This window comes from Dromiciops gliroides, chromosome 1 (genome assembly GCF_019393635.1).
Source record: "Dromiciops gliroides isolate mDroGli1 chromosome 1, mDroGli1.pri, whole genome shotgun sequence".
Classification (NCBI taxonomy): Eukaryota; Metazoa; Chordata; class Mammalia; order Microbiotheria; family Microbiotheriidae; genus Dromiciops; species Dromiciops gliroides.
Genome location: NC_057861.1, coordinates 253,676,961 through 253,702,269, shown reverse-complemented (window position 1 = coordinate 253,702,269; position 25,309 = coordinate 253,676,961). Strand labels below are relative to the sequence as shown.

The 25,309-nt window shown below is 37.4% G+C and overlaps 1 protein-coding gene across 1 annotated transcript in view; it reads left to right on the top strand.

Moving 5' to 3' along the window:
• The window catches only part of LOC122748048 (ethanolaminephosphotransferase 1-like), a 166,027-nt gene that overhangs the window by 69,797 nt on the left and 70,921 nt on the right, over positions 1-25,309 (top strand). Inside the window, exons 4-6 of the mRNA XM_043993781.1 lie at positions 10,761-10,829; positions 13,477-13,585; positions 19,730-19,798. Of these exons, the coding sequence (XP_043849716.1) occupies positions 10,761-10,829; positions 13,477-13,585; positions 19,730-19,798 (247 nt within the window). The remainder of the gene's footprint in view (positions 1-10,760; positions 10,830-13,476; positions 13,586-19,729; positions 19,799-25,309) is intronic.

Genomic DNA, 25,309 nt, shown 5'->3' with positions numbered 1-25,309 from the left:
CATGAACTGATGTATAATGAAGTGAGCAGAACCAGGAGATTGGTGTGCACAGTGACAGCAATATTGTTTGATGAAGAACTGTGAATAACAACTATTCTCAGCAATACAAAGATCCAAGACAATCCCAAAGGACTAATAATGAAGCATATTACTCACCTCCAAAGAAAGAGCTGATATCGATTGAATGCATACTGAAGCATGCTATTTTCACTTTATTTCTTTTCTTTTATTCAAGTTTTCTTGTGCTAAATGACTAATATGGTAATGTTTTACATAATTGCACATATATAACTCACATCTGAATGCTCACCTCCTCTGGAAGGGGGGAAGGGAAGGAGGAAGGGAGGGATAGAACTTGGAACTCAAAACTTTAAATAAAATTGTTCATTAAAATTTTTAAAAATCAGGGCATCTTAAGCTTTTTCTACTAGTGACCCCTTTTCACCTGAGAAATTTTTATATGATCCCAGGTATATAGGTATATAAAATAGGTATACAACTCAAACATTTACTGTCAAATTTTTTGCCACCCTCACATTCAGTTATGCAACCCCATATGGGGTTGCAACCCACAGTTTAAGAAGCTTTGCTCTAAATAAAGATAGCCAAATGTCAAGTTTTGAAAAGTATGTAGTTATATAGGCAAACATTAAAAGAAAAAAGAAAAAGAAATTACAGTGATTTTTTGACTTAAGTTTCTGATGTATTCCATATAACCACATGTTTATGATTCATATTAGCATCCTTTAATAGTCCACACAGGCTCTTTAGATAAAGGATAACTTTTTTCAACTAGAGCAAAATAATAAGTTTTTATCTGTTTTTCCTTATTTTCTCCCAATATATTATATTTAAGTGGTGTTAATGGGTTCTTCCCATTTTTCTTTTCCTATAACTTTTTTTTTTCCTAACTTTTTGATTATAATTCACCAGGGTGATGATCTGCAATTTCCATCAAGTCAAGCGTATTAGTCAAATGTTGCTAATCTCTCTGGGTCTTAATTTCCTTATCTACAAAATAACAGGTAGACTAGACCAAAACTTCTTAAATTGTGGGGTGCAATCCTGTGTGGGGTCGTGTAATTGAATGTGGAGGATCTTGAAAAAAGACCTGACTACAGTAAAAGGCTATATATACCTAAAAATTTCTCAGTTGGGAAGGGCTTGTGAATAGAAAAAGTTTAGAGAGCCCTGGACTAAATGATCTTGAAGTTCCCTTTATCCAAAATAGTTTGTTATTCTATAATATGTAATTTTATTAGATAATATCATGAAAAAAATTTAGCAAGATGAAGAGCATAGGCCTTAGAGTTAGTTCAAGTCTGCCCCTTGATAACTATAGGACCTAAGCAAGTCAAAGGATCAGAATTTGAGTTGGGGGACAGCTAGGTGGCACAGTGGGTAGAGCACCAGCCCTAGAGTCAGGAGTACTTGAGTTCAAATCCAGCCTCAGACACTTGACACTTACTAGCTGTGTGACCCTAGGCAAGTCACTTAACCCCAATTGCCTCACCCAAAAAAAAAAAAAAGAATTTGAGTTGGAAGAGAACTCAGTAGCCATCAGGTTTAACATGTCCATGAAAAGAATCCTTACTATTATATACCAATATGATTACTGATGATTATGACTTATCTTGGTTCCAGAGAAAAAAGGAGGAATTATAACTTCCTCACAATAAATATAGGATTATGGTTGCAAAATGCTAGCTATATTGTCAGAAATGGCCCCTTTGTAGGCTGAGTATTTCTGTTTTTCTTTGTTAAAGGGAGGAGTGAAGAGTAAAAGGTGTGTATGTGTGTAGGGACTCTGATGAAGCGAGTCTTTTTTTTTTTTGTCGGGGCAGTGGGGATTAAGTGATTTGCCCAGGGTCATACAGCTAGTAAGTGTCAAGTGTCTGAGGCTGGATTTGAACTCAGGTACTTCTGAATCCAGGGCCAGTGCTTTATCCACTGTGCCACCTAGCTGCCCTGAGTCTATCTTTTTTAAAGTATAGGTAAAAGTTATTACTTGTAATAAAAAAGACCCTAAATGCTCATAAAATTATGTTTTTAAAATCTCTAATTATCTCTGGCATTACACTGATTTTATATCTCCTTTGATATAATTTAGTAATCACATTTAATTATAACTGGTACTATAGCCATTTTGGAAAGATATTTGGAACTATGCCCCCCAAATGACTAAACTACATATTCTTTGACCCAGCAATACAATGACTAGGCCTGCACACCCAATGCGATCAAAGAAAGAGTAAAGGTTCTATAAAGTATTTTTAAAAGGTCTTATTAAATATTTGTAACAGCTCTTTTTGAAGTGGCAAAGAACTGAAATTTAAGGGGGTATCCATCAAGTGGAGAATGACTGAACAAATTATGATATATGGATGTAAGGTAAGAAATTATGAAAGACAGTTTTAGAGAAAACTTGTATTAACTAATTCAGAGTGAAGTGAGCAGAACCAGAACAGTTTGTACAATGATAACAACATTGTAAAAATGAACAGTTTTGAAAGCATTAAGAGCTCAGATCAATACAATGATTAATCAGAATTCCAGAGGACCAATAATGAAGAATCCCACTCACCTCCTGAGTCAGAGGTGATGGACCAAATATGCAGAATGATATACACATTTTTGGACATGTCCAGTGTGGAAATTCATTTTTCTTGAGTATTCATATTTGTTACAAGTGCTTTTTTTTCTTTTTCTTTTTTTCAATTGAAGGAAGTGGGAAGGAAAAAAATATCTGCTTGACTAAAAAAAAATTAATTAAAAATTAAAGCTGGTACTAGGTTGCCACAGTAATACCAGAGTTACACTATAAAGAATTTAAACATTTTAAATAACATTTCAATATTGCTTATGCCATGGGGAAGCTAAGTGGTGCAGTGGATAGAGTAGTGGCCCTGGATTCAGGAGGACCTGAGTTCAAATTTGGCCTCAGACACTTGACACTTACTAGTTGTGTGACCCTGGGCAAGTCATTTAACCCTCATTGGCCCCCCCATATATATATATATATATATATTGCTTATGCCATTAAACTCTGAGTCAGACTACAAAAGAATGTCTAGGTAAGATTTTTGAATGGAGAAATGACAGCATTGGCCATTTGTTTCACATAGGAATGGAGTTAATGGTGCTTTAAATCAGGGTCCCCAGCTATTGTGGAAGGATATTAAACTGATGAAACCTTTCTCCAGAGAAGTACCTGAACCAATCAATTTGTTTTTGTGTCCTCTACAGACTTGGAAAGTGCTGTAGAAGTAACCACAAGTATTCTTTTGTGCCATCTTTGTGACTTTGTCTTCAGACACTTCTGATATAGAGTGGGGAAAATACTAAGTTGCTTTAGGTAGCTCAGTGGATAGAGATCTGGGCCTGGATTCAGGAAAACCTGATGTTCAAATCTGGCCTCAAGACACTTACTAGCTATGTGACCCTGGCTGAGTCATTTAACTGCTGTCTGCCTCAGTTTTCTCAACTGTAAAATGAAAATAATAATAATAAAATAATAGCACCTACTTTTTGAGGTTATTATCAGCATCAAAGGAGATAATATTTGTAAAGCAGTGCCTGAAACATAGTAGACAATTCTTATTTTTTCCAAAAATGCTTTTTACATGAAATACGTATGTGTGCATATATGTATTCTTTTCATTACACACTTGTAGTCCAAAAATAAATGTTCATGGGGTCACACACACCTTGTGTCTTTCATTTATGTGTGTGTACTGGGTAGATACTTTAGAAAAATGGGACAAGTAATGTGCTAAGAGTTATAGTTGAGACATCTCTTGCTGCACTAAAATTACAGATGGGAATTGCTTTTAAAAAATTCAGTTAATTGTAGAATATCCTTTTCTTTGGGTTAAAAATAGCTCTTTGGGTACCAGGACCAATTCTTCATACTCTGTGAAATACCTCACAGAAACCAGCACAGGGCCATGTACAGCATAGTTGCTCCGAAATCAGAGATTTTTAAAGCCAGGAAGGGACCGTGAAGACCATCTATCCTACTTTGAATGAACACCCACCTGCATATGAAATGCTATAAATTGATTCTTGAATATGAAACACATATCTTTTTGTTTTGTTATAATCTGAATTTTTTAAATAGTTCAACAAGTGAATTTTGACTTTCTTTACTCTTTAGTACACAGAATAATGTGATTATGATTCAGATATCATATGAGGATTAAGAGATCCTGTCAGGGGCAGCTAGGTGGCACAGTGGATAGAGCACCAGCCCTGGAGTAAGGAGGACCTGAGTCCAAATCCCGCCTCAGACACTTGACATTTACTAGCTGTGTGACCTTGGACAAGTCACTTAACCCCAATTGCCTCACCAAAAAAAAAAAAAGAGAGAGAGAGCCTCTCATGTAAGCCTAATAAACACCAACTTCTTTTTAGTGTAGAGAGATGGTTGGGGGAAAATTAATTGGTTAAGGGTTATACGATTTTTTCTAAGCAAGAGGGTGAGAGGAAAAAGCAGAATAGTATGGCTGAGTGAGATAAGTGCTACCAGGAGAATTTAGGGCTGTAAACTTGAATTTTGGATTTCCTATTGCATAACTCTGAATGATCTGTCTATGCCTCAGTTACCCTGGCCTCATAATATGGCCAAATTTGTATCTCTGAATAATTATGAGGCATTATTGTTATAGACATTTTGTCTAGTTTACAGGATTCTTAATCTAATCTAGGGTCTGTGAATTTGTTAAAAAATTTTTTTTGATAAATGTATTTCAGTATAATTAGTTTCACTCATAATACTATGTAGGTTTTATGCATATGAAAACATTATATTTTTGAGAAAGGGTCTGCAGGCTTGACTAAACTTCCAGAGGAATTCTTGACTCATCAAAATGATCAAGAATTTCTGATCCCACCAAAACCAAAACAGCTATACGTGTATCTTTATAGTGCTAATGACTCTAATACCTTAGTACAGTGCCTGGCACATAGTAAACACACAGTAAATGCTAATGTCATTAGCTGACTTAACCTAGGTGGGCTGGTAAGCTTGTTTTTGAGGGGTAGTGGTGGTATAAAAAGAGAGGATAATTTGATTCCTTTGGGAAAGAAGAATTAATTGCAGTAAAAATGAGACATTTTTAAAAAGAGTATTTGAATTCCTATCATTCCTCAGAAAGTGACGCATTTATTTAAAATGGAAATCGGTTACTAAGAAACTAGCAGCAAAGACTAGAAGTTTGCAATAGATTTTCAAATCATCATTTACACACTTCCAAGTTCAAGGCACTGTGTGGGTCTAGATTCCTAAAAGTGTTGCTCTTGAATATTCACTGATATGTTTACCTGTAATAGTCTCACATATGACACAGTTCAAAGAAAAAAAATACTGATCAATCAATCAATCAACAGGCATTTATTAAGTGTCTACTGTATGCTAGGAAAGTAGATAGAGCACTGGGCCTGGAGTCAGGAAGACCCAAGTTAAAATCCGGCCTCAGACACTTAACTAGCTGTGTGACCCTGGGCAAGTCACTTAACCCTGTTTGCCTCAGTTCCTTATCTGGGAAATGAGCTGGAGAAGGAAATGGAAAACCACTCCAGTATCTTTCCCAAGAAAACCCCAAATGGGGTTGGACATGATTGGAACAATTGAACATCAGCAACAACCAACCACAACCACCACCACCACCATCTCCAATACCTGTATGGTAGGACTGTCCTAAGGGCTGGAGATATAAATACAAGGAATGAACCAATCTCTATTCTCAAGGAGCTTCTAATGATGAAGACAACTAGTACATATATAAGTATATACAGAATTAATATAAATAAATAAATACAAAATATTTGAATGCAAGGTAGTTTGGGAAGAAAGGAGCTAGCAGCTGGGGGATCATAGAGGCTTCATGCAGAAGGTGGTGCTTGAATTGCATCTTGAGAGAAGAGAGGGATTCTCAAAGGTGAAGGTGAGGAGCGCATTCACTCCAGGTATGGCAGATAGTCATTGAAAAAGCAGAAAGATAGGAGATGGAATGTTATGTGTAAGGAAGGCCATTTTGGGCTAAATCACAGATATTAGAGTGGGAATGATGTCTGCTGAGGCTAGAAAGATAGGTTGGGGTCAATTTGTGATGGGGTTGAAAAACCAAACAGAGGAGTTTATATTTTATTCTAAAGGCAATAGGAAGCCATTAGAATTGATTGAGAAAGGGAATTATATGATCAGATTTGTACTTAAGGCAAAACACTTTGGTAGCAGTGTATAAGTTGGCTTAAAGTAGCAAAAACCTTGAAGCTGGGAGTCCAAATTCAAAGACTTTTACAATAACCTAGGAAAGTGGTGATGAAGGCCTGAAGTAAGGTGGTATCTGCGTAAATAGAGAGAAGAGGGAGAGCGCTGACCAAGGGAGTGGTAAATGTGCCTTCCCTTGTACCACCTGGGACCCCCTGAAGCTTGGGACAGTGCACCCTGGAAGCGGTGCCCCACTTTGAGAATGAGTTAAAAGTCAAGAAATAGGCTGGGGAAATGAGCAGACCGAAAAAGATGTTGACCCTAGAAAGTTTCTTTGGTGACAAGGAAGATCAAAATACACCCTCAGAGGAAGATAACAAAGTCAAAGTTCCTACATCCAAAGCTTCCAAGAAAAATAGGAATTGGTCTCAGGCCACAAAAGCTCTCAAAAAAAGACTATGAAGATGAGGTAAGAGAGGTAGAGGAAAAAAAGGAAAGAGAAATGAGAATGATGCAGGAAAGTCATAAAAAAAAGTCAACAGCTTGAAAAACCAAATGGAAAAGGAGATACCAAAGCTCTCTGAAGAAAATAATTGCTTAAAAATTAGGATTGAACAAATACAAACGAATGACTTTATGAGAAACCAAGACACAATAAAGCAAAACCAAAAGAATGAAAAAATAGAGGGCAAAAACAGCTGACCTGGAAAATAGATCCAGGAGAGATAATTTGAAAATTATTGGACTATCTGAAAGCCATGATAAAAAAAAGAGCCTAGACATCATCTTCCAAGAAATTATCAGGGAAAATTGCAATGATATTCTAGAAGCAGAAGGTAAAATAGGAGTTGAAAGAATCCATCAATCACCTCCTGAAAGAGATCCCAAAATGAAAACCTCCAGGAATATTATAGCCAAATTTCAGAACTCCCAGATCAAGAAGAAAATATTGCAAGTAGCCAGAAAGAAATAATTTAAGTATGGTGGAGCCACAGTCAGGATAACACAAGATCTAGCAGCTTTTACATTAAAGGATTGGAGGGTTTGGAATGTGGTATTCCATAGGGCAAAGGAACTGTGATTACAACCAAGAATCACCTGCCCAGAAAAACTGTGTATAATCTTTCAGGAGGAAAAATGGGAATTCAGTGAAAGAGAGGAATTTTAGGCATTCATGATGAAAAGATCTGAGCTGAATTGAAAATTTGACTTTCAAATACAAGACTCAAGAGAAGCATAAAAAGGTAAACAGAAAAAAGAAATCATAAGGGATATTAAAAGGTTAAACTGTTTACATTCCTATGTGAGAAGATGATACTTGTAACTCATAAGAACTTTCTCATTAGGGCAGCTGAATGGAGTATATTTAGATAGAGAGCACAGGTGTGAGTTGAATATGAAGGGATGATATCTTAAAAAAATAAAATTAAGGGGTGAGAGGAATGCAGTGTGAGAAAGGGAAAGAGAGAGGTGAAATGGGGTAAAGTGTCTCACATAAAAGAAGCAAGAAAAAGCTTATGGAGTAGAGGGGAAGGTGGGGGAAGTTCTGGGGAGTGAGTGAGCCTTACTCTCATCAGAATTGTCTCAAAGAGGGAATAACATACTCAATTGAATATAGCAATCTATCTTACCCTGCAGGAAAATAGGAGGGGAAGGGGATGGGGGGGGTTGAAAGAAGGGAGGGCAGATTGGGGGAGGGAGCAGTCAGAAGCAAAACACTTTTGAGGAGGGATAGGGTGAAAGAAGGTAGAATATAGATGTAGGTAGAATAGGATGTAGGAAAACACAGTTAGAAATAGTAACTGAAAAAATGTGAAGCAGAGGCAAGAGCAGTGTAAGATGATGATGAACATGAGGATGATAAAAAGTATGGTGCTTACTTTGCTGGGCTATTGTGAAGAAAGAAAGGGTTGGATGTGAGAGATGTTATGGAAGTAGGAAGAGTATCATTTAGCAACTGATTGGATGTTCTGTTGTTTGTCCTTCATTCTAGAAGAGGACCATAACATTGGGTGATGTCATGACTTTCAGTGAATTAAATTTAAATGAGGGAGGGCTGTGTAAAGATCATCAACCTGACTCTTTCCTCCAGTGGCAAGATATACATCAGGACAACAGGATGTGGCCTGGGATGCTTAAAACAATTGGGGTTAAGTGACTTGCTCAGGGTCACACAGCTAGTAAGTGTCTGAGGTGAGATTTGAACTTAGGTCTTCCCAAATTCAAGGCCATTGCTCTATCGACTGCACCACCTAGCTGCCCTGATTGGATAGGTAGGGAGAATAAAAGTGAGACGTCAAGAATAATGCCAAGGTTACAAACCCAGGAGATTGGAAGGATGGTGGTGCCTTTGAAAAATATAGGGGAATTGGGGAGAAGATTTTTTGGGAAAAATAATGAGTTCAGTTTTGGATGTGTGAATCTGAGAAATCGCTAAGACATCCAGTTTGAAAAATCCAGTAGGCAGTTGGTGATGCCACCAGAAGCCCAAAGAAGAGACTTGAGAGACAAAAAAGGGTTCAGCACTATACCTTGAGGAACACCCATAGTTAGGGGGAAATGATATTATGAATGATGAACCAGCAGGGGAGATAGAAAAGGACAGGTAGGAGACCCTGGAGACTAGTCACACAAATCCAGGGAGGAGAGTAGAGAGGGAAAGGGTGGTTAACAGTGTAAATGTAGTAGATAGGTTGAGAAGGATGATGGTTAAGGACAAAACATCAGGAATGACAGTTGAGTGGGCAGAAGCCAGATTACAAAGGGTTGAGGAGTCAGTGAGAGGAAAGTAGAGTTTGGCTGAGAAAGGAAGAAGAGATAAAGGATGATAGCATGAAGGGATGGTAGGGTTTACTGAAGGTTTTGTTTTTTTAAAGGATGGGGTGTGTTTGAAGGCAGTAGGGAAAGAACCATCAGGTAGTTGTTGTCAAAGCCACTGGAAGACACCAAGGTCATCAACTACACCCTGGGCCATTGCTAGTCATCCTGGCTTTTGTTTTGCTGCTAGATGTCAATGACTCTGGAAGAGATAGTGAGGCTGATAACTTTGTGGAACTCTGTCTCACTTAAATCCATTTAATCTGTAAGTCAAGACATCTCCATGTTATGTCACTGGGCCTCTTCAAAAACGAAGGACAAAGGGGGCAGCTAGGTGGCACAGTGGATAAAGCACCAGCCCTGGATTCAGGAGGACCTGAGTTCAAATCCAGCCTCAGACACTTGACACTTACTAGCTGTGTGACCCTGGGCAAGTCACTTAACTCCCATTGCCCCGCAAAAAACCCAAAAAACCCCAAACAAACAAAAAAACGAAGGACAAAACCTAACAATATACACATCTTTAGGGAGCATAGGTAGATCAGGACATTCACACCTTCAGTACTTCAGAGATGATTTTCCTTTTTTATGGTGTTCTCATGCTGATGCCCCTGGGCTCAGAGCTCTCCAATGGCTAGAACTATCTCTCATCTCACTACGCTCTGGTCTTGTGCCTTGACTCCGCCAGGTATAATGTCTCCTACTATGTGAGCATCTCTACAAGATAAATTCCTCCCTTCTCTTTTCCCCTACTGCCATGCCCCCTGCCCTCAGATGTCTTCTGGCAGTTCTCGAGCTGGTGGTTGTTGTTCAGTTGTGTCTGACTCTGTATGACTCCATTTGGGGTTTTCTTGGTAGAAATACTGGAGAAGTTTGCCATTTCCTTTTCTAGTTCATTTTACAGTTGAGGAAACTGAGGCCAGTAGGGTTAAGTGAATTGTCCAGGGTCACATAGCTAGTAAGCATCTGAGGCTGAATTTGAACCCAGATCTTCCTGACTTCAGGTGCTCCATCCAGTATGCCAACTACCTGCCTGTTCAAGAGCTGGGTTCTTTTTCTATTTCTTACCTTATCTCTGCTGCCAGAGGTCATACTCCTCAGAACTGTCTTCTGCCTCAATGCTAGAAAGTAAGTCTTGCCTTTAAAGGACCACCAGGTACTTGACTAGTTAATAGCTAACTGCCTCTAATAATATCACATTTGGCTAAAGAACATCTTCATACCTATTAAAGGGGTAAGGAAGTATAGGTACTTCTTCTAATTTGATTTAAAAGCATGACACCTATGTGAGTCACCTCCCCTTACATTTCTTGATTTCATCTACTAGACTAGGAGAAAACCGACTGATCAATTCCCTCCCACTGATCCCACCCACATAATAAATTCTTTTAGTATCTTTTAAACAATCACAGAATAATTAAGCAAACTTTTTCATCTTTGTGACTGGGATTTTTTCTTTTCTTTTTTAGAGTAAGTGTATTTAAGTCACTCCTTCCTTAATCTTCCCAGTTATTAGTTCTCTCCCTCATGAAATCACTTTGTATTTACCTATCTGTACATAAGTTGTATATGCCCTCCTCCTTGAGGGCAGAGACTGTCCTAGCCTTTGCCTCTGTTACCAACTGTACTAAGCACTTAAATTTTCATGAATTGAATTGAAATATTAAAATATTCATCATTTCATTTTTATGTGGCACTAATTTTTGATGTTTCTTCCTTTTCCTCCCCACAGTATAGTGCTGTAGATACAAATCCTTTATCGGTGTATGTTATGCAGCACCTCTGGAATAGAATCGTTAAGGTAAGCATGATGGCACATTTTAAGTTTTATTTTCTTAGTTGTTTCTATATAAGTTGATGAAACCAAAGAAAGAGATATTAATTTGGAAACCACTCGTAGAACAAATCTAATTTTCCTTCCCCATCATAATAGAAAAAAAACTACTTTTAGGGTTTAATTGATTTTAATCATAAATATCAGTAGACATAGGACAGGCAGTTTGAACTGTTTTATTTCCATTACTATATTTTTCATCTCCTTCCTTAACTTGTTGGCCTCTGTAAGACTCAGTTCTTTTAGTCAGGAGACATTATATACTGGGGCAGCTAGGTGGTGCAGTGGATAATAGAGCACCGGCCCTGGAGTCAGGAGGACCTGAGTTCAAATGAGGCCTCAGACACTTAACACTTACTAGCTGTGTGACCCTGGGCAAGTCACTTAACCCCAATTGCCTTACCAAAAAAAAAAAAAGGGTTGTATTTATTAATTGTTCTATATCTATATAGTCTTTGTGTTTTTGATTCTTTCATAAATACTAGAGGATTTGTTTTTCTTTTGCAAAGGGAAATGATAAGTTTCTTTGGTTTATGAAAGATATGGAGGGAGAATGCCATCTCTTACATTGTAGTTCTTTTAAAAATTATTAATAAGAACTGCTTCTGAAGTTTAATTCTGAAGTGGTCTCTCGTTCATCAAATATGTGGATCACAAACTATACTATCTATGAGGTAGATAATGGGGATCAGAAAAGAGGATTAAAAAAAGAGATAAAATCCTTGTCATCAGGAAGATTATAATTTCTTTTTTTTTGTTTTTTTTTTTTTGTTTGTTTGTTTTTGTAGGCAATGGGGGTTAAGTGACTTGCCCAGGGTCACACAGTTAGTAAGTGTCAAGTGTCTGAGGCCGGATTTGAACTCAGGTACTCCTGAATTCAGGGCCGGTGCTTTAACCACTGCGCCATCTAGCTGCCCCCTAGGAAGATTATAATTTCATTGAGAATATTTGTACATAAGATGTTATAAGGGAGAATCCATAAGGAAGGTGACTTTTCATTTTTTCACAGATATTACCTACCTATAGTTAATACAATCATTACTACACAGTCTCGTTACTGTGACTGAATATAAATTGACAACATTTTTGTTCATGTTCCTAAAATATAGTATATTGAAAGTGACTTTAATTAAGGTCACCTTAAATAATTAAACAATATGCCACAAGACATGTAGTACTGTAACTACTGTTGGTACTCAGAGGGAGACAAGGGATCAGTGTGGGCTTAAAGATCACTGTTCTAGGAAGGCTGCATGTTATAACTGCTGCCCTTCAGTTTACACAGATATTAGCTAAACCAAAAGTGTCCAGAAAGCTGATTGTGGGGCCCAGTGCAGTTTATCGTGGCTGGATAGCTTGCTACCATGTTCTCATGTGGTTCCCTTGTGTCATTCTTGGAAAATGTTTTACCCATTTCCTGTGACTTGTCATTTTAAATTGCATCTAGACTTTGGGAGATCCCTAGGTTAACTCCTCATATCCTGCTTGGCATATAGTAGGCACTTAATAAATGTTTGTTTAATTGTTGCTTTCAGTTCTTTTGAGAGATTGGGGAGAGTAGCTTACCATCTTCTTGTATTTTTCTTTTTTAAAATGAATTCCTTTCATGCTTTATCAGCTGCCCCCTTGCAAAGGTCAAGGAAATCCTGTGGTAGCTGCTCACCCCCCAAAAGGTTGACAGTAAGCCATCATTCTGATTTTCCACTGAAATTTAATCACAATACAAGCTTGTAGACAGTGGAGTACTGGAGCTGGTTTGTCCTGGTTCTGATTGTTAAATTTTCAGTGAAAATTTACACCACAGAAATCAACAAAGTTATAGCCTGATTTATTGGTTTGTTGATTGTCTAGACTCAAGAAAGTGATGGGGAAAATGTTACTAAATTAAACAAAAAATGTGTCCTGTGTCTCCCCGCAACCCAGCCCCAAGAGCTAGTTGTTAAAACATTTACTAGGATACCGCTTCTTCTATCATTATAAAGTTAGAGTTAAAAGGAATTTTAGACAACATCTAGTCCAATCTCTTCATTTTACAGATTGTTTTATGAATAAAAACCATAGGAGGTAGAAGAAAAAAAATTTCTTTTTTTGGGAAAGCAGTAGAACTTGAGTCCTGAAATGTATTCACAGAATTTAATTATGATGGTATTTTTTTTCCCTTTAGAAAGTTTATGGTAGTCAGTATATTTTAAATTTGTCCTAAAATTTAAATTCTGTATAGTGAACAGAAAGAACTATTAAAATTGTTTTGTTTTAGAATTTTGCTGCATTAAGCATAATGGGCCAGTAGGTGGGGCTTGGGAATTTTTTGTTTAAAAATAAAAGGATCTTTTTTTGGTAATTGAATTTGCTTCAGTAGACCAATCTAATTAAATACTGATTATAATTCTGTTTGACAGTGTCTAGTGATTATTTCATTGGCATAACTAAATCTTTACCGTTTTTCAACATTATGGTTGTATCATGTGCCCAGTCAACATGTGCCTCAGGTTATTCCTTTTTGGTGGGTGCTGCCTGAATTTAACATCTAACTAATTTAATATCTAACTCATTGTTACTTTTTATTCTTATGACTTTTGAATATGATTTTTCTTGTCCTTTTTGTATTTTTCAGATAGTGCCACTGTGGATTGCACCTAACTTGCTTACCTTTTCTGGATTTTTATTGCTTTTAATCAATTATTTCGTATTATGTTTTTATGACTGGGATTATTCTGCCTCAGGTAATAATATGCATAGACATGTTAGACAAATAATCCAATTTGAATTATTTTGAATATTCAAAGCTATATTTTAAAACCCCTCAATCATTTGGACTCTTTACATATATTTTTTAAATTTTCATTACTTAAATCCAGACTTACCTGTTGTTTTATCTGAACTTATTGTGAAGTTTGCTCATTAAAAATAATAACAATAATATTATTTATATACCATCCTGAAGTTTGCAAGGTGCTTTAACAAATATTGCATTTGATCCTCACAGCAATCCTGGGAGATTGGTGCCATTATTATTCCCATTTTGCAATAAGGCAACTGAGGCAGATAGAAGTTAGGTGACTTATTCAGGGTCTCACAGCTAGTTAGAATTTGAGGCTGATTTTGAATTTGTCTTTCTAATTCCAAGTTCAGACCTCTGCCCATTGTACCACCAGCTGTCATAATAACTAGCATTTATGTACCACCTTAAGGTTTCTAAAGCCCTTTCCATGGCATCTTGTTTAATCTTCATGAAGTAGGTACTATTATCACCCTCATTTTATAAATCAGAAAACTGAATCTAAGGCAGGTTAAGTGACTTGTGAGGGCCACACAGCTAGTAAGTATCCAAGATAGAATTTAAACTCAGGTCTTCCTTCCTCATTGTTCATCACTTTATCCACTCCACCATCTGGACTGCTCCCTACAAATAAGGATGTAGGGAGCAATTTAAATTCCTTTGAAAAAAATAAACATTTATTTAACCAACCAATCATTCTTATGTTCTCATGAAAGCAGGTCTCAAAAAAGTCTTATATGAGGCAACAAGTTTTACTTTAGTTCAGGTATTCCTGTTTGTACTTGAAAGTAACAAAATTGCATTTCTCTTAAAATATTTTCTAATTCAAATTTTTAACTAATCTTGAGTGAGCTTCTCACATATTTCAAATTAGTGAGATTTTATTAGGTTAGAAATGTGTGACCAGGGAATTTCCAGGGAAGTTCCCTGCTAAAAAGTCTCAACAGCACCAGAGTCACTTACCCCTGTTCTTGAATGAGAGAGTTGGATAGAAACCCAGAGGCCACTAGCCCCACATGTATATGAATAGAAATCTTCTCAACAGCATCCCTGACTATCCAGATGTCTCCTAAAGACCTCCAGCAAGATGGAAACCAGCACCTCCCATTCTACTTTTGTGCATTAATGGTTACACAGGAATTATTCTTATATAGGAGGCAAAAACCTGCCTCTTGGCATATTCCAACCATTGTTCCTCATTTTGTCTTCTGTAGAACAGACAGGTCCAAATTCTCCTCATGGTGATGATGATAACTCAGATTTCTATAGAGATTTATGGTAAGGGCCTTCCTCCCAATAGCCCCATGAGCTGCTGTCATTTTTTGTCTTAAGTTTTTCTTTTCTTCTTAATGTAGAATGTCTCTGGTACCTTCAGTGGATTAGCTCTATTTTATGGACTCCATATCACTAATCTTCATGCTATTATTCAATAACAGCTGCTGAAGAGATTCAGAAATACCTTCTTACACCTAAATAGATGAAACATTTTTAGCCACAAAAAATTGGTGGCTAGTTCGAACAGGGGATAGAGTACTAGACTTAGAATCAGGAAGACCTGAGCTTAAATACTGTGTCAGACACTAGCTGCATGACCCTGAGCCAGTCACTTAACCCTGTTAGCTTCAGTTCCTCATCTGTAAAATGAGCTGGAGAAGGAAATGGCAAACCACACCAGTATCTTTGACAAGACAACCCCAAATGGGGTCACAGCAAGTCAGACACCACTGCAAGGACTGTGCAATAACAAAAGGTCTCTTTCAGCTCTAAATCTGTAATCCCATGAATGAGAAACTAATGGAAAGGGACTTTGAATGAGGGTAAGGGAACACTTAGAGAATCTAGTCTAAATCCCCTAATTTTACACACAAGGAAATAGAGACGTGGGTCACAAAGAGAGCTTGAAGCAGGATTCAAACCTAGTTCTTCTTAACTCCAGTATTATGGAGGAAAAAAAGAGAAAGGAGAGAGAAAGCCTGATAACTGAGAACTGTAGGAAGAGAAGTAAAAGAGAGAGAAGGGAAGAATAGGACAAAGAGAAAACTGGCAAATATTTAAGGTGAGATAAAGGCAGAAATAGGATTTGTTAAAATATTTTTAGACACATCTGGTTTCTTGAGCCAGTTCTTTTCCTAAGTAGGAAGTCACCTGATTAAAAAAAAAAGATTCTGTTATACTAAGCAGAAAGTTATTCATGTATGTTTGTGTACTTTTTAATCTATTGTATAGTAGTGCCTACTTTACTCCTAACATGAAATATTTTCAGTTATTTGCTATCAGGTGATTTAAGAATCTATTTATATATTAGGTTTTTAGAAATTGTTACTCAGTCATTTGTGATCCCCTTCAGCTAGGTGGTGCAGTGCATAGAGTGCAGGGCCTGGGATTAGGAAGACTCATCTTTGTAAGTCAACTCTAGCCTCAGACACTTACTATCTGTGTGACCTTTGGCAAATTACTTAACCCTGTTTCCTCATCTGTAAAATGAACTAGAGAAGGAGAAGACAAACCATTCCAATATCTTTGCCAAGAAAACTCCAAATGTGGTCATAAAATGTCAGACATGATTGAGACAACTGAACGACAGCAAATTTGCAATCCCTCTTCTCTTGCCAAATTTGGATTTTTAAGAAATTATTTTCTTTGTTGAGCTTTTGTAACTTTATTTTCATTTGGTTAACTGTACTTTTTTCCCCCCACTAACAGTACTTTTTAGGGAGTTGGTTTCTTAAGTGAATTTTTGTACATCTTTTTCCATTTTATTTGTTCTTCCTTTACCAAGCTGTTGATTCTTTTTTCATGATTCTCTTGCATCACTCACATTTCTTTTTACCAGTTTTTCCTCTACCTCTCTTATTTGATTTTTAAAATCCTTTTTGAGCTCTTCTAGGAATTATTTTTTTGGCCTTAATACTAATTCACATTTTTCTTTGAGGCTTTGCATATAGCCATTTGGACAGTGTTGGTCTCTTCTGAGTTTGTTTTGATCTTCCCTGTTTCCATATTATCTTTGTATGGTCAATTTCTTTTGTTGTTTACTTATTTTTCCCAGCCTATTTCTTGATTTTTAATGTTATGCTAAAGTTGGGCTCTGCTCCCAGGGTGGAGTGGGCACTGTCCCAAGCTTCAGGTTTTTTGTGCTACTGTTTTCAGAACTAATTCTATGAGTCTGTAAATTTTTAGTTCTTACAAAGTTGTATGATCCAAGGAGAGATGGAGTCACTGCCCTGTTGGCCTCTGCTCTGGTCTGTGAGTGACTACAAGCACTCTTTTCTGCCCTGGAACCATGGTCCCTGATCCCCTGCAGCTTTGAGCTCTTATGTGCCAGTGCTTCCCCTTGCCCTGGGACTGTGATGAATCACTGTATGTACAATTCAACATAGTACTACATCCATTGCCAGCAAGTATCCCCCGTAATCTCCTTCTGACCAGTTGTCTGATCCCCTTACTGTCTGTGGGCTATGAGATCTGGAAGCTTTGGTGGCAGATTCAGTCCCCATGGCCTGCTGAGGTTGCAAACCTGGGTGATTGAGAGTAACCCTGAGATTAATAAGTTTCATACCTATGGCACCATGTCCCAGGGTAGCCTCACACTGATTCTGCCTGGACTGAGACATGTTAAATAGCACCTTTACCTGTATAGTTTCCCTACCTAGGGAACTGCCTGAAGACCATTTTTTCTCCTTGATGCTCTTGGGCATTCCCGTGGTCTTTTCTAACCTTTTTCTGCTTGTCACTGTTATTCTTTTTTTTAAATCATTAAAGTATTTTATTATTTTCTAGTTAGATATAGAAATAGTTTTCAACATTTTTTTTAATAAGATTTCTAGTTTCAAAATTTTCTTCCTCCCTCCCCTCCCTTCCCCCTCCCCAAGACAGGAAGCAATCTGATATAGGTTATGTATGTACAATCACATTAAACATTTTTCTGCATTAGGCATGTTGTGAAAGAAGAATCAGAGCAAAAGGGAAAAGCCTCAAAAAAGAAAAACGAAAAAAGTAGAAATAGTATAGTTCAATTTGCATCTATATGCCATGTTTTTTTTTCTTTATTTGGAGAGCATTTTTCATCATGAGTCCTTTGGGACTATCTTGGGGGCCATGGTACTGCTGAGAAGAATCAAGTCCATCACAGTTGATCAACACACAGTGTTGTTGATACTGTGTCACTGTTATTCTTAACCACTCCTGGGACCCAACTCTCACACCACTTAAATACTGCTCATCTTATCCCAGGACCGGCTAGTCTTGGGATCTAGGGCCTTCAGTAATAAGAGAGAAGGTATAGATAAAGAGAAGAAGTAGGGACAAATGGGACTTGGCATAACTCCTTGCTGTGTTTTTCCCTATCTTCTTTCCCCAACCCTAGTCTGAGTTCCTTAACACATCACAGAACTGGTCAGAGGCAACAAAGAAGGGAAGAGAAGGGAAAGGAAAAGAATTTTCTTTAATTACAATACTAAGCAGAAAGTTATTCATGTATGTTTGTGTACTTTTTAATGTATTGTAGAGTAGTACCTACTTTACTCCTAACATGAAATATTTTCAGTTATTTGCTATCAGGTGATTTAAGAATCTATTTATATATTAGGTTTTTAGAAATTGTTACTCAGTCATTTGTGATCCTCTTCAGCTAGGTGGTGCAGTGCATAGAGTGCAGGGCCTGGGATTAGGAAGACTCATCTTTGTAAATCAACAAGTATCGGTTGACAGATACTGTGCTAAGTACGTGGGATACAAAGAAAGGCAAATAATAATCCTTACTTTCAAGGAGCTCACAGTGTAATGGGGCATAACAACATATAGAGAACTATGTACTAATGAGCTATATATATACAGGATAAATTGGGAAGGTACTAAGATTAAGGAAAGTTTTCTTGAAGAAGGTGGGACTTGAATTGAGAGTGAAGCAGCTGGGTGGTCAGTTAGCAATGGTATCCAAGAGAGGAAATAGAATCATAATCAAGAACCAAAATGATAAATCAATAAAATAAGATTAGCAGAGGAGGAGGAGGAGAAGAAGAGGAGGAAGAAGAAGTTAGGAGGAGCAGGAAGAGGAGGAGAGGAGCATGCAAAAAAAAAACCACATATGAAGTACATGGAGGGTAAATGGAGCTTATCTCAGAAAGAAGACAGTAGCAATTTGGGAGTGGGGAAGGGACTTGGAATGGCTTCTTGCAGAAGGTGAGATAAGGAGACTAGGAAGCCAGAAAAAGGAATGGTATTTGAGGCATGAGGATGCAGTCAGTAAAAAAGCATGGAGTTGGGAAATGGAGTATTCTGTCCAAGGAGCAGCAAGGCTGCTGGATCATAGAGAATTTGGAGGGGAGTAAAGTGTGAGGAGACAGGAAAGGCAGGAAGGGACCAGATAATCAAAAGCATTAAATGCCAGAAAAGATTTATATTGGTTCTTGAAGAAAATGGCTAAGCCCTGAAGTTTATTGGGGGTGGGGGGTAGTTGATTGACATGGTCAACCAATGGGAAATCCCTTTGGCAGCTCCAAGGAAGATGGGTTGGAATGGGGTGATACTTGAGGTAGGAAAGCTAATCAGAAGGCTATAGTAGTAGACTATCTGTGAGGTGACTAGGACTGCATCAGGGTGGTGGCTGTGTGAGGGGAGAGAAGGGGACATATAGGAAAAATGTTATGAAGGTAGAAATGATATGGTTTGGCAACAGATAGAATATGTTAGGTTAGTATGAGTAACTTGTCAAGGCTCTCAACTCAATATTTGTTTTGTTTGCTTAAATGAATTAACCAGTCCCTTAACAAGCTATGTGACCCAGCTTAACCTCTCAGGAATTCTACTTTGGACTTGTTGACTTCTCGGTGTTCATTGTACATTCTTTTCAAGATCTGTTTCCTCAACTATGAAATGAAGGGGTTGGACCAAGTCATCTGAAATCCCTTTAAACTTTGATAGGTTTGTTTTTGTGGATAGCAGATACATTAAAGGGCATAACAGTTAAGGTTATTTTAGTATGAATAATATTAAATAATTATATAAGATGATAAGAGGTATTATGTGTAGTAATTTATGTGATTATCTTGGATATAATCCTTACTCTTTATTCTACTGTATTTTACAGGTTCCAAGCTTATTCCAAACTGGGTGTGGTGGTTTGCTGCTCTCTCTACCTTTTCTGCCTATGCTTTAGGTACAGTATGAAAAAAAAAATTGTTCACTAAGAGAATTGACATCTTACTTAATATGATAATACCTAATCTAGCAGCTCAGGTGAATGAGGTGTTATAAATTAGGAAATAAATATAATACACTATAATAATATAACATGTAATACTATAAATAATATAAATATAAATAATATAAATAATATAAATCAGCTGGATTGAAGCTTACCCCTTTGAGCCATATATTTTTAAAGAATTTTTATTTTTGTGGGGCAGTGAGGGTTAAGTGACTTGCCCAGGGTAACACAGCTAGTAAGTGTCAAGTGTCTGAGGCCGGATTTGAACTCAGGTCCTCCTGAATCCAGGGCTGTCACTTTATCCACTGTACCACCTAGCTGCCTCTGAGCCATAAAATTTAAGGGAAAATTTATTTTTGTTGGAAGCCATTGACAAATACAATTTATATCCCTACTTTCTTTTTTTTGACATTCCAAAATTCATTGAACTTTTTAATGCAAATACATTAAATGTATCCCTACTTTCTTAAACCAAATATGCTAATATAAATGAGTCTTTTCTAAAATAAAGTTCTTTACTTTTTGTACTAAAAATGTGGCTTTGAATATTATAGCAGTGGAGTAATGACAATGAATATCCATCATTATAATGTGTTTATACAATGATTACTGTATAATACAAGGATGTCCTCAGAGGCACTGTGCTAAGCAATGTGGATACAAAGAAAAGCAAAAACAACCCTGTCCTCTTGGAAATCACAGCCTAGTGAGGGAAACAACATGCAAACAAGATCTACAAAGGATAAACTTTTGAGGTAATCTCAGAGGGGAGGCGCTAGAATTAAGGAGGATTGGTAAAAATCATACTGTGGAAAGTATTTGCTTTATAAGAGTAACAAGAATGATGATGACTCATATTTACCTGATGTTTCAGGGTTTAGTAAGCATTTTCTCATAATAAGCCTATGAGATACTATTATCCCTACTACTATTATCCCTATTTTATAGATGAGGAAACTGAGGCCCAAATGACTTCTTCAGAATTAACAGCAGCTCTGTATGATTTAAGGCTTTTAAAATAATCACATCTGTTCCTAGAGCATTCAGATTTTCCACCACTAAAGCAAAACAAAGGGTTCCAAGCTCTGAAAATACATTAAAATAATGATTTACAAAAATGTTTTGAATAATTGCAGCTGTCCAGTCAAGTGCTTCATTAGGTCTGTGGAGATAGGGGGTTATTGTATAATCACATTAGGTTCTGTTCCTAAGCCTCTACTCAGAATTTAGTTACTGACCTAGCTGAATCCTGCTATAAAGGAGAAAGGGGCTGTTGGGGGAGAAATCCATCTGAAGTAGTCTAGGTTCTAAGCATTGTTGGGGCTTAGTGTGAGAGGGTTTCAATTGGAAGGGTCACATACAGAGAAAGACCAGAGTATTTATGGTTGGGCTTACATTCAAAGTGGGAAGCAAGTGGCTTTTTATGCACTAGGCACCAATTTGCCCATTGAAAGAATTGACAAATCTTACTTAGTATGATGATATTGAATCCAGCAACTCAGGTGAATGAGGTATTCCAAAGTAAGAAAACTTTCATATGAATTGAGTATCCTTTTGAGTCATAAAATTGAAGGGGAAAATCTTTCTTCTTTTTTTTTTTGGAAAGTATTGGTAAGTACTGGTAAGTATCATTTATATCAAGGCAAGAGTAATTCAGAAGCTGTGATTAATTCCAGCAAAAGCTGAGTGGGATTGGGGTCAGAGAGGTATAATAATTTGAAGAGCAGTAGAGGCTAAAATTACATTTTTCCCAGGGCTAACCCTAATAGTCTGCCCAATGGAATGAAACTGTTAGAGATGGCCATAACAGCATTGTTGTGATAAGTATACTACTTCCACCGCAACCACTTCAAAGGATAGTGCATATTGGGCACTATGAGTTCAATTAAATGCAGTTCAACCAACATTTATTAAGTGCCTTTGGCAAGAAAGGAACTTTGCCAGGAGCTGGAGATAGAGAGACATGACATAGGCCTTGCTTTCAAGGGGGTTGGGAGCTAATGGTAGAAATTATAGTGGAAGAGGTTCTAATGGGGCAGGTAGGTAGAGAGTTAAGGGGAAAGGGTGGTAAAGAAAGTGTCACAGGGGCAGCTAGTTGGCGCAGTGGATAGAGTACCAGCCCTGGAGTCAGGAGTACCTGAGTTCAAATCTGGCCTCAGACACTTAACACTTACTAGCTGTGTGACCCTGGGCAAGTCACTAAACCCCAATTGCCCCACTTAAAAAAAAAGTGTCATAATTACAGATAATTGTGATTGTAGGGAGAATGTGATAAGTATGGGAAGAGGTGTAGACAAAGTGCTATGGGAAATTTGATGAGGTAGAGATCACTTTTCATGGGAGTGGAGGCTAGCAGTGGAGATGGGAGAGGGAGGAGCCTTCATTGAAAGGCAGGTGCCTGAATTTAGCTGTGGAGAGAGAACCTCAAAAGGCAGACTTGAGAAGAGATGAGTGTCTGAACTAGAGCGGTTACATGAAAAGTTGAGAGGAAGTGATAGATGGGAAAAATATTACAAGGTACAATTTATCGGACTTGTCAATGGATTGGATGTGGGAGTTGGGGGACAGAGAAGAGTCAAAAATAACTTCAAAGTTATGAACCTGAATGAGCAGGGTGAGTAAGGAGAGGGGCAAATCTGAAGAGATTTATATTCATTTCGATTCATTAGTGGGAAATGTAAGTGTAGATGTGGAATAATTTTAAGTATTAGGATGGGAACTCTTGGAACAATTTGAGAGTGGAGATCAATAGTCAATAAACATTTATTAAGCACCTACCACGTGCCAGGCACTGTGCTAAGTGCTGGGAATACAAATAGGAAAAAGAAAGATAGTTCTTGCCCTCAAGGAGTTTACAATAAAATGGGAAAAGATAAGAAATACACAGACCTGAAGAGGGAGTGGTGGGGGAGAAAGTAAAACACCTGACCAGGTGTAGAAGCTAAAGAAGTCCAAAGTGAGTGCAGCTGGGTGGGGAATAAAGAGATGTCTGAGGAGAAGTAAAGATTTGCATGACATGTTATAGAGGTGATAATTCAAATAGTAAATTAGACTAGTAAAGATAAGGGTACAGAAGGTGACAGGGAGAGGGACAGAAGCAGAACTTGGTGGGGGGTGATACCAAAGTTGAAAATATGAGGAGCCAACACAAAGAGAGGATAGAAGAAGTGAGAGAATGCAGCTTCACATAGGCCACAGGGAAGGAGATATCTAGAAAGTGGTGGCCCATAGATAGGGTCAGGTGATGAAAAGAAGTGTAAGATGAGGACAGGAATCAGGCCACTGAATTTAGTGACAAGGAGGTCATTCATTTATCGTCAGCAAGCTAAGGAGATTAGGAGAGATGGAAACCAGATTGTAAAGTGTAAATTGTGAGAAAATATAGTCAGTGAGTATAATAGCTTGAGGGAGAAGCAGGATCAGTGGAAGGTGGTTTTTCTTGGCTTGCTCTTAGGATTGGGATGACCTAAGCATATTTTGTATTGTAGTAGGAGCCACTTGAAGGGGGAGATGCAGGGGACAGGATATGGTCGATGGAGCAAGGTCACAGGAGAAATACGGAATGTGTTGAGAAGTACAGGTGGAGGTTGCTTTGACAAGGAGGAGACTGACTTTTCCCTCTGTAATTGGAGGGAAAGAAGGTAATATGAGGGAAAACTTTGAAATGTTAAGAGGAGGACACTGGAGTTGAAGGTCATTCATATTGATGGCCTTAATTTTTTCCAGGAAAAAACAAAAAACAAAAAAATTATGACTGATAGTGCATACCTAGATCTCTAAGCTGATTTTTTTTAGCCAAACTACTCTAGACAAGCTAGTTTGCTTCATATTGTGATTAAACTAAGTCCCCATCTACTTTTTATTCCTTTTTTCTTTCTACTCATTTTTCTTGTTTTTTTCCACCTTGTCTGATAACTTTGCTCTTTTGAACTATATTACACCCGATGTGAATTTCCAAATAGGTAATAATTAGCATAAAAATGAATGAAATCATCTAGGGCAAGTCTTTGTGCTTTGAAAACATAGCTTGACCAGACCTAGTGGTGTAAATAAATGATAATTCTTCTTTAGTGAGAGATTCTGAATACTAAAGCAACCAGAGCTAGTGTTAGAAAATTGTATGGGAAACTGTTGCCACCTTCTGGCCGTACAAAAGAGGGCTGTTTGTGAATTTCAGGGATAGTTGCTGTGTAAATCTTTACCTTTTCTTTTAACAAAAGACTCTTTGAACATGAGAAATTTTTTTTTTGGGGGGGGTGGTTTCCAGGCTATAAGGAGAATTCTTTAAATATTTTACTTTTAAGGAAGACAATGATTTAGCCTTCCAAGGGACCAGGCCTTTTTGAACATTTCATGTACAAAAGTTTTAAGAGAAATACTAAAAATCATTCATCTTAGGCCTCTGTAGCTGCTTCTAGGTTAGGTCCTCTATCTAGAGCTTAATTTTTTTCTACTATTTTCCCTCCCATCCCACAAGAATTTTTCTTTTTTCCCTTCCTAAAAGCAAAACAAAATAAGGACCTAAGAAATGAAATTAAGAAAAAGAATTTAAATATGTCATCTTTAGTAAATTAGGTTTTGATGACAATGATTGAAAGTGGCTGCTCCTTCATTTTTGTAATTACTTTGAATTTGATGCTTAATTTTAAAAGACCAGTTACTCTTGCCTTTTTATGTGTATGTATCACACTATCTAGCTCACCTAGAGTTTTTATTTTAGGGAAATTGTTATATTAGGAACTAATTCAATGATTTCAAATTGACCTGCATCTATGGACATATAAGAAAGGATAATTTTCTTAAAGAAGTTAATTAGGCTGGCAACTTTGATCAGCTTGTGGATAGAATACAATTTTCTTAAGCTGCTGTGTTTTGCTGGTAAATACAAGCATGAAATAGGGTTCCAAGTTCCAAGTTCAGTTTTAAGTCATGAAGTAAGGAATCCTGGAGTTGGGGGTGCCTACATTCTGATAGCAGAGGCTGACAGGTAACTTAGAGCTAATTATTAGTGAATGACCAAAGAGGCAGTTAATTTATTATCTGCACAAACTGATCACAGACTGTCTTTGCAAAGAATTAAATATGGAGAATGAAGAAGAGCTTCCTCTGCAGTTCCACCATATTGCTTATGCCTCGTGGTTGCTGAAAAGGAGCATCAAGGCTATTACCATCAGAAAAATCATTCAGTTCTCACTTAGCAGACAGTGTAGCATAATGTGAAGAAGAGATCGGATTCAGAATGGGGAGACTTGGGTCTAAATCTGGCTCCAGCACTTTCTGCCTATATTAACTTGGGCAAGTGACACAAATTCCCTGAGACTAAGTTTCCTTATCTACAAAAAGGAGAAATTAATACTCATACTATCTACCTCATGGGGATGTCCTGAACAAAGTGCTTTGAAAACTCTAAAGAACTATATTACTTGTATGGAAATCTGAATAATATAATAATAATAATAA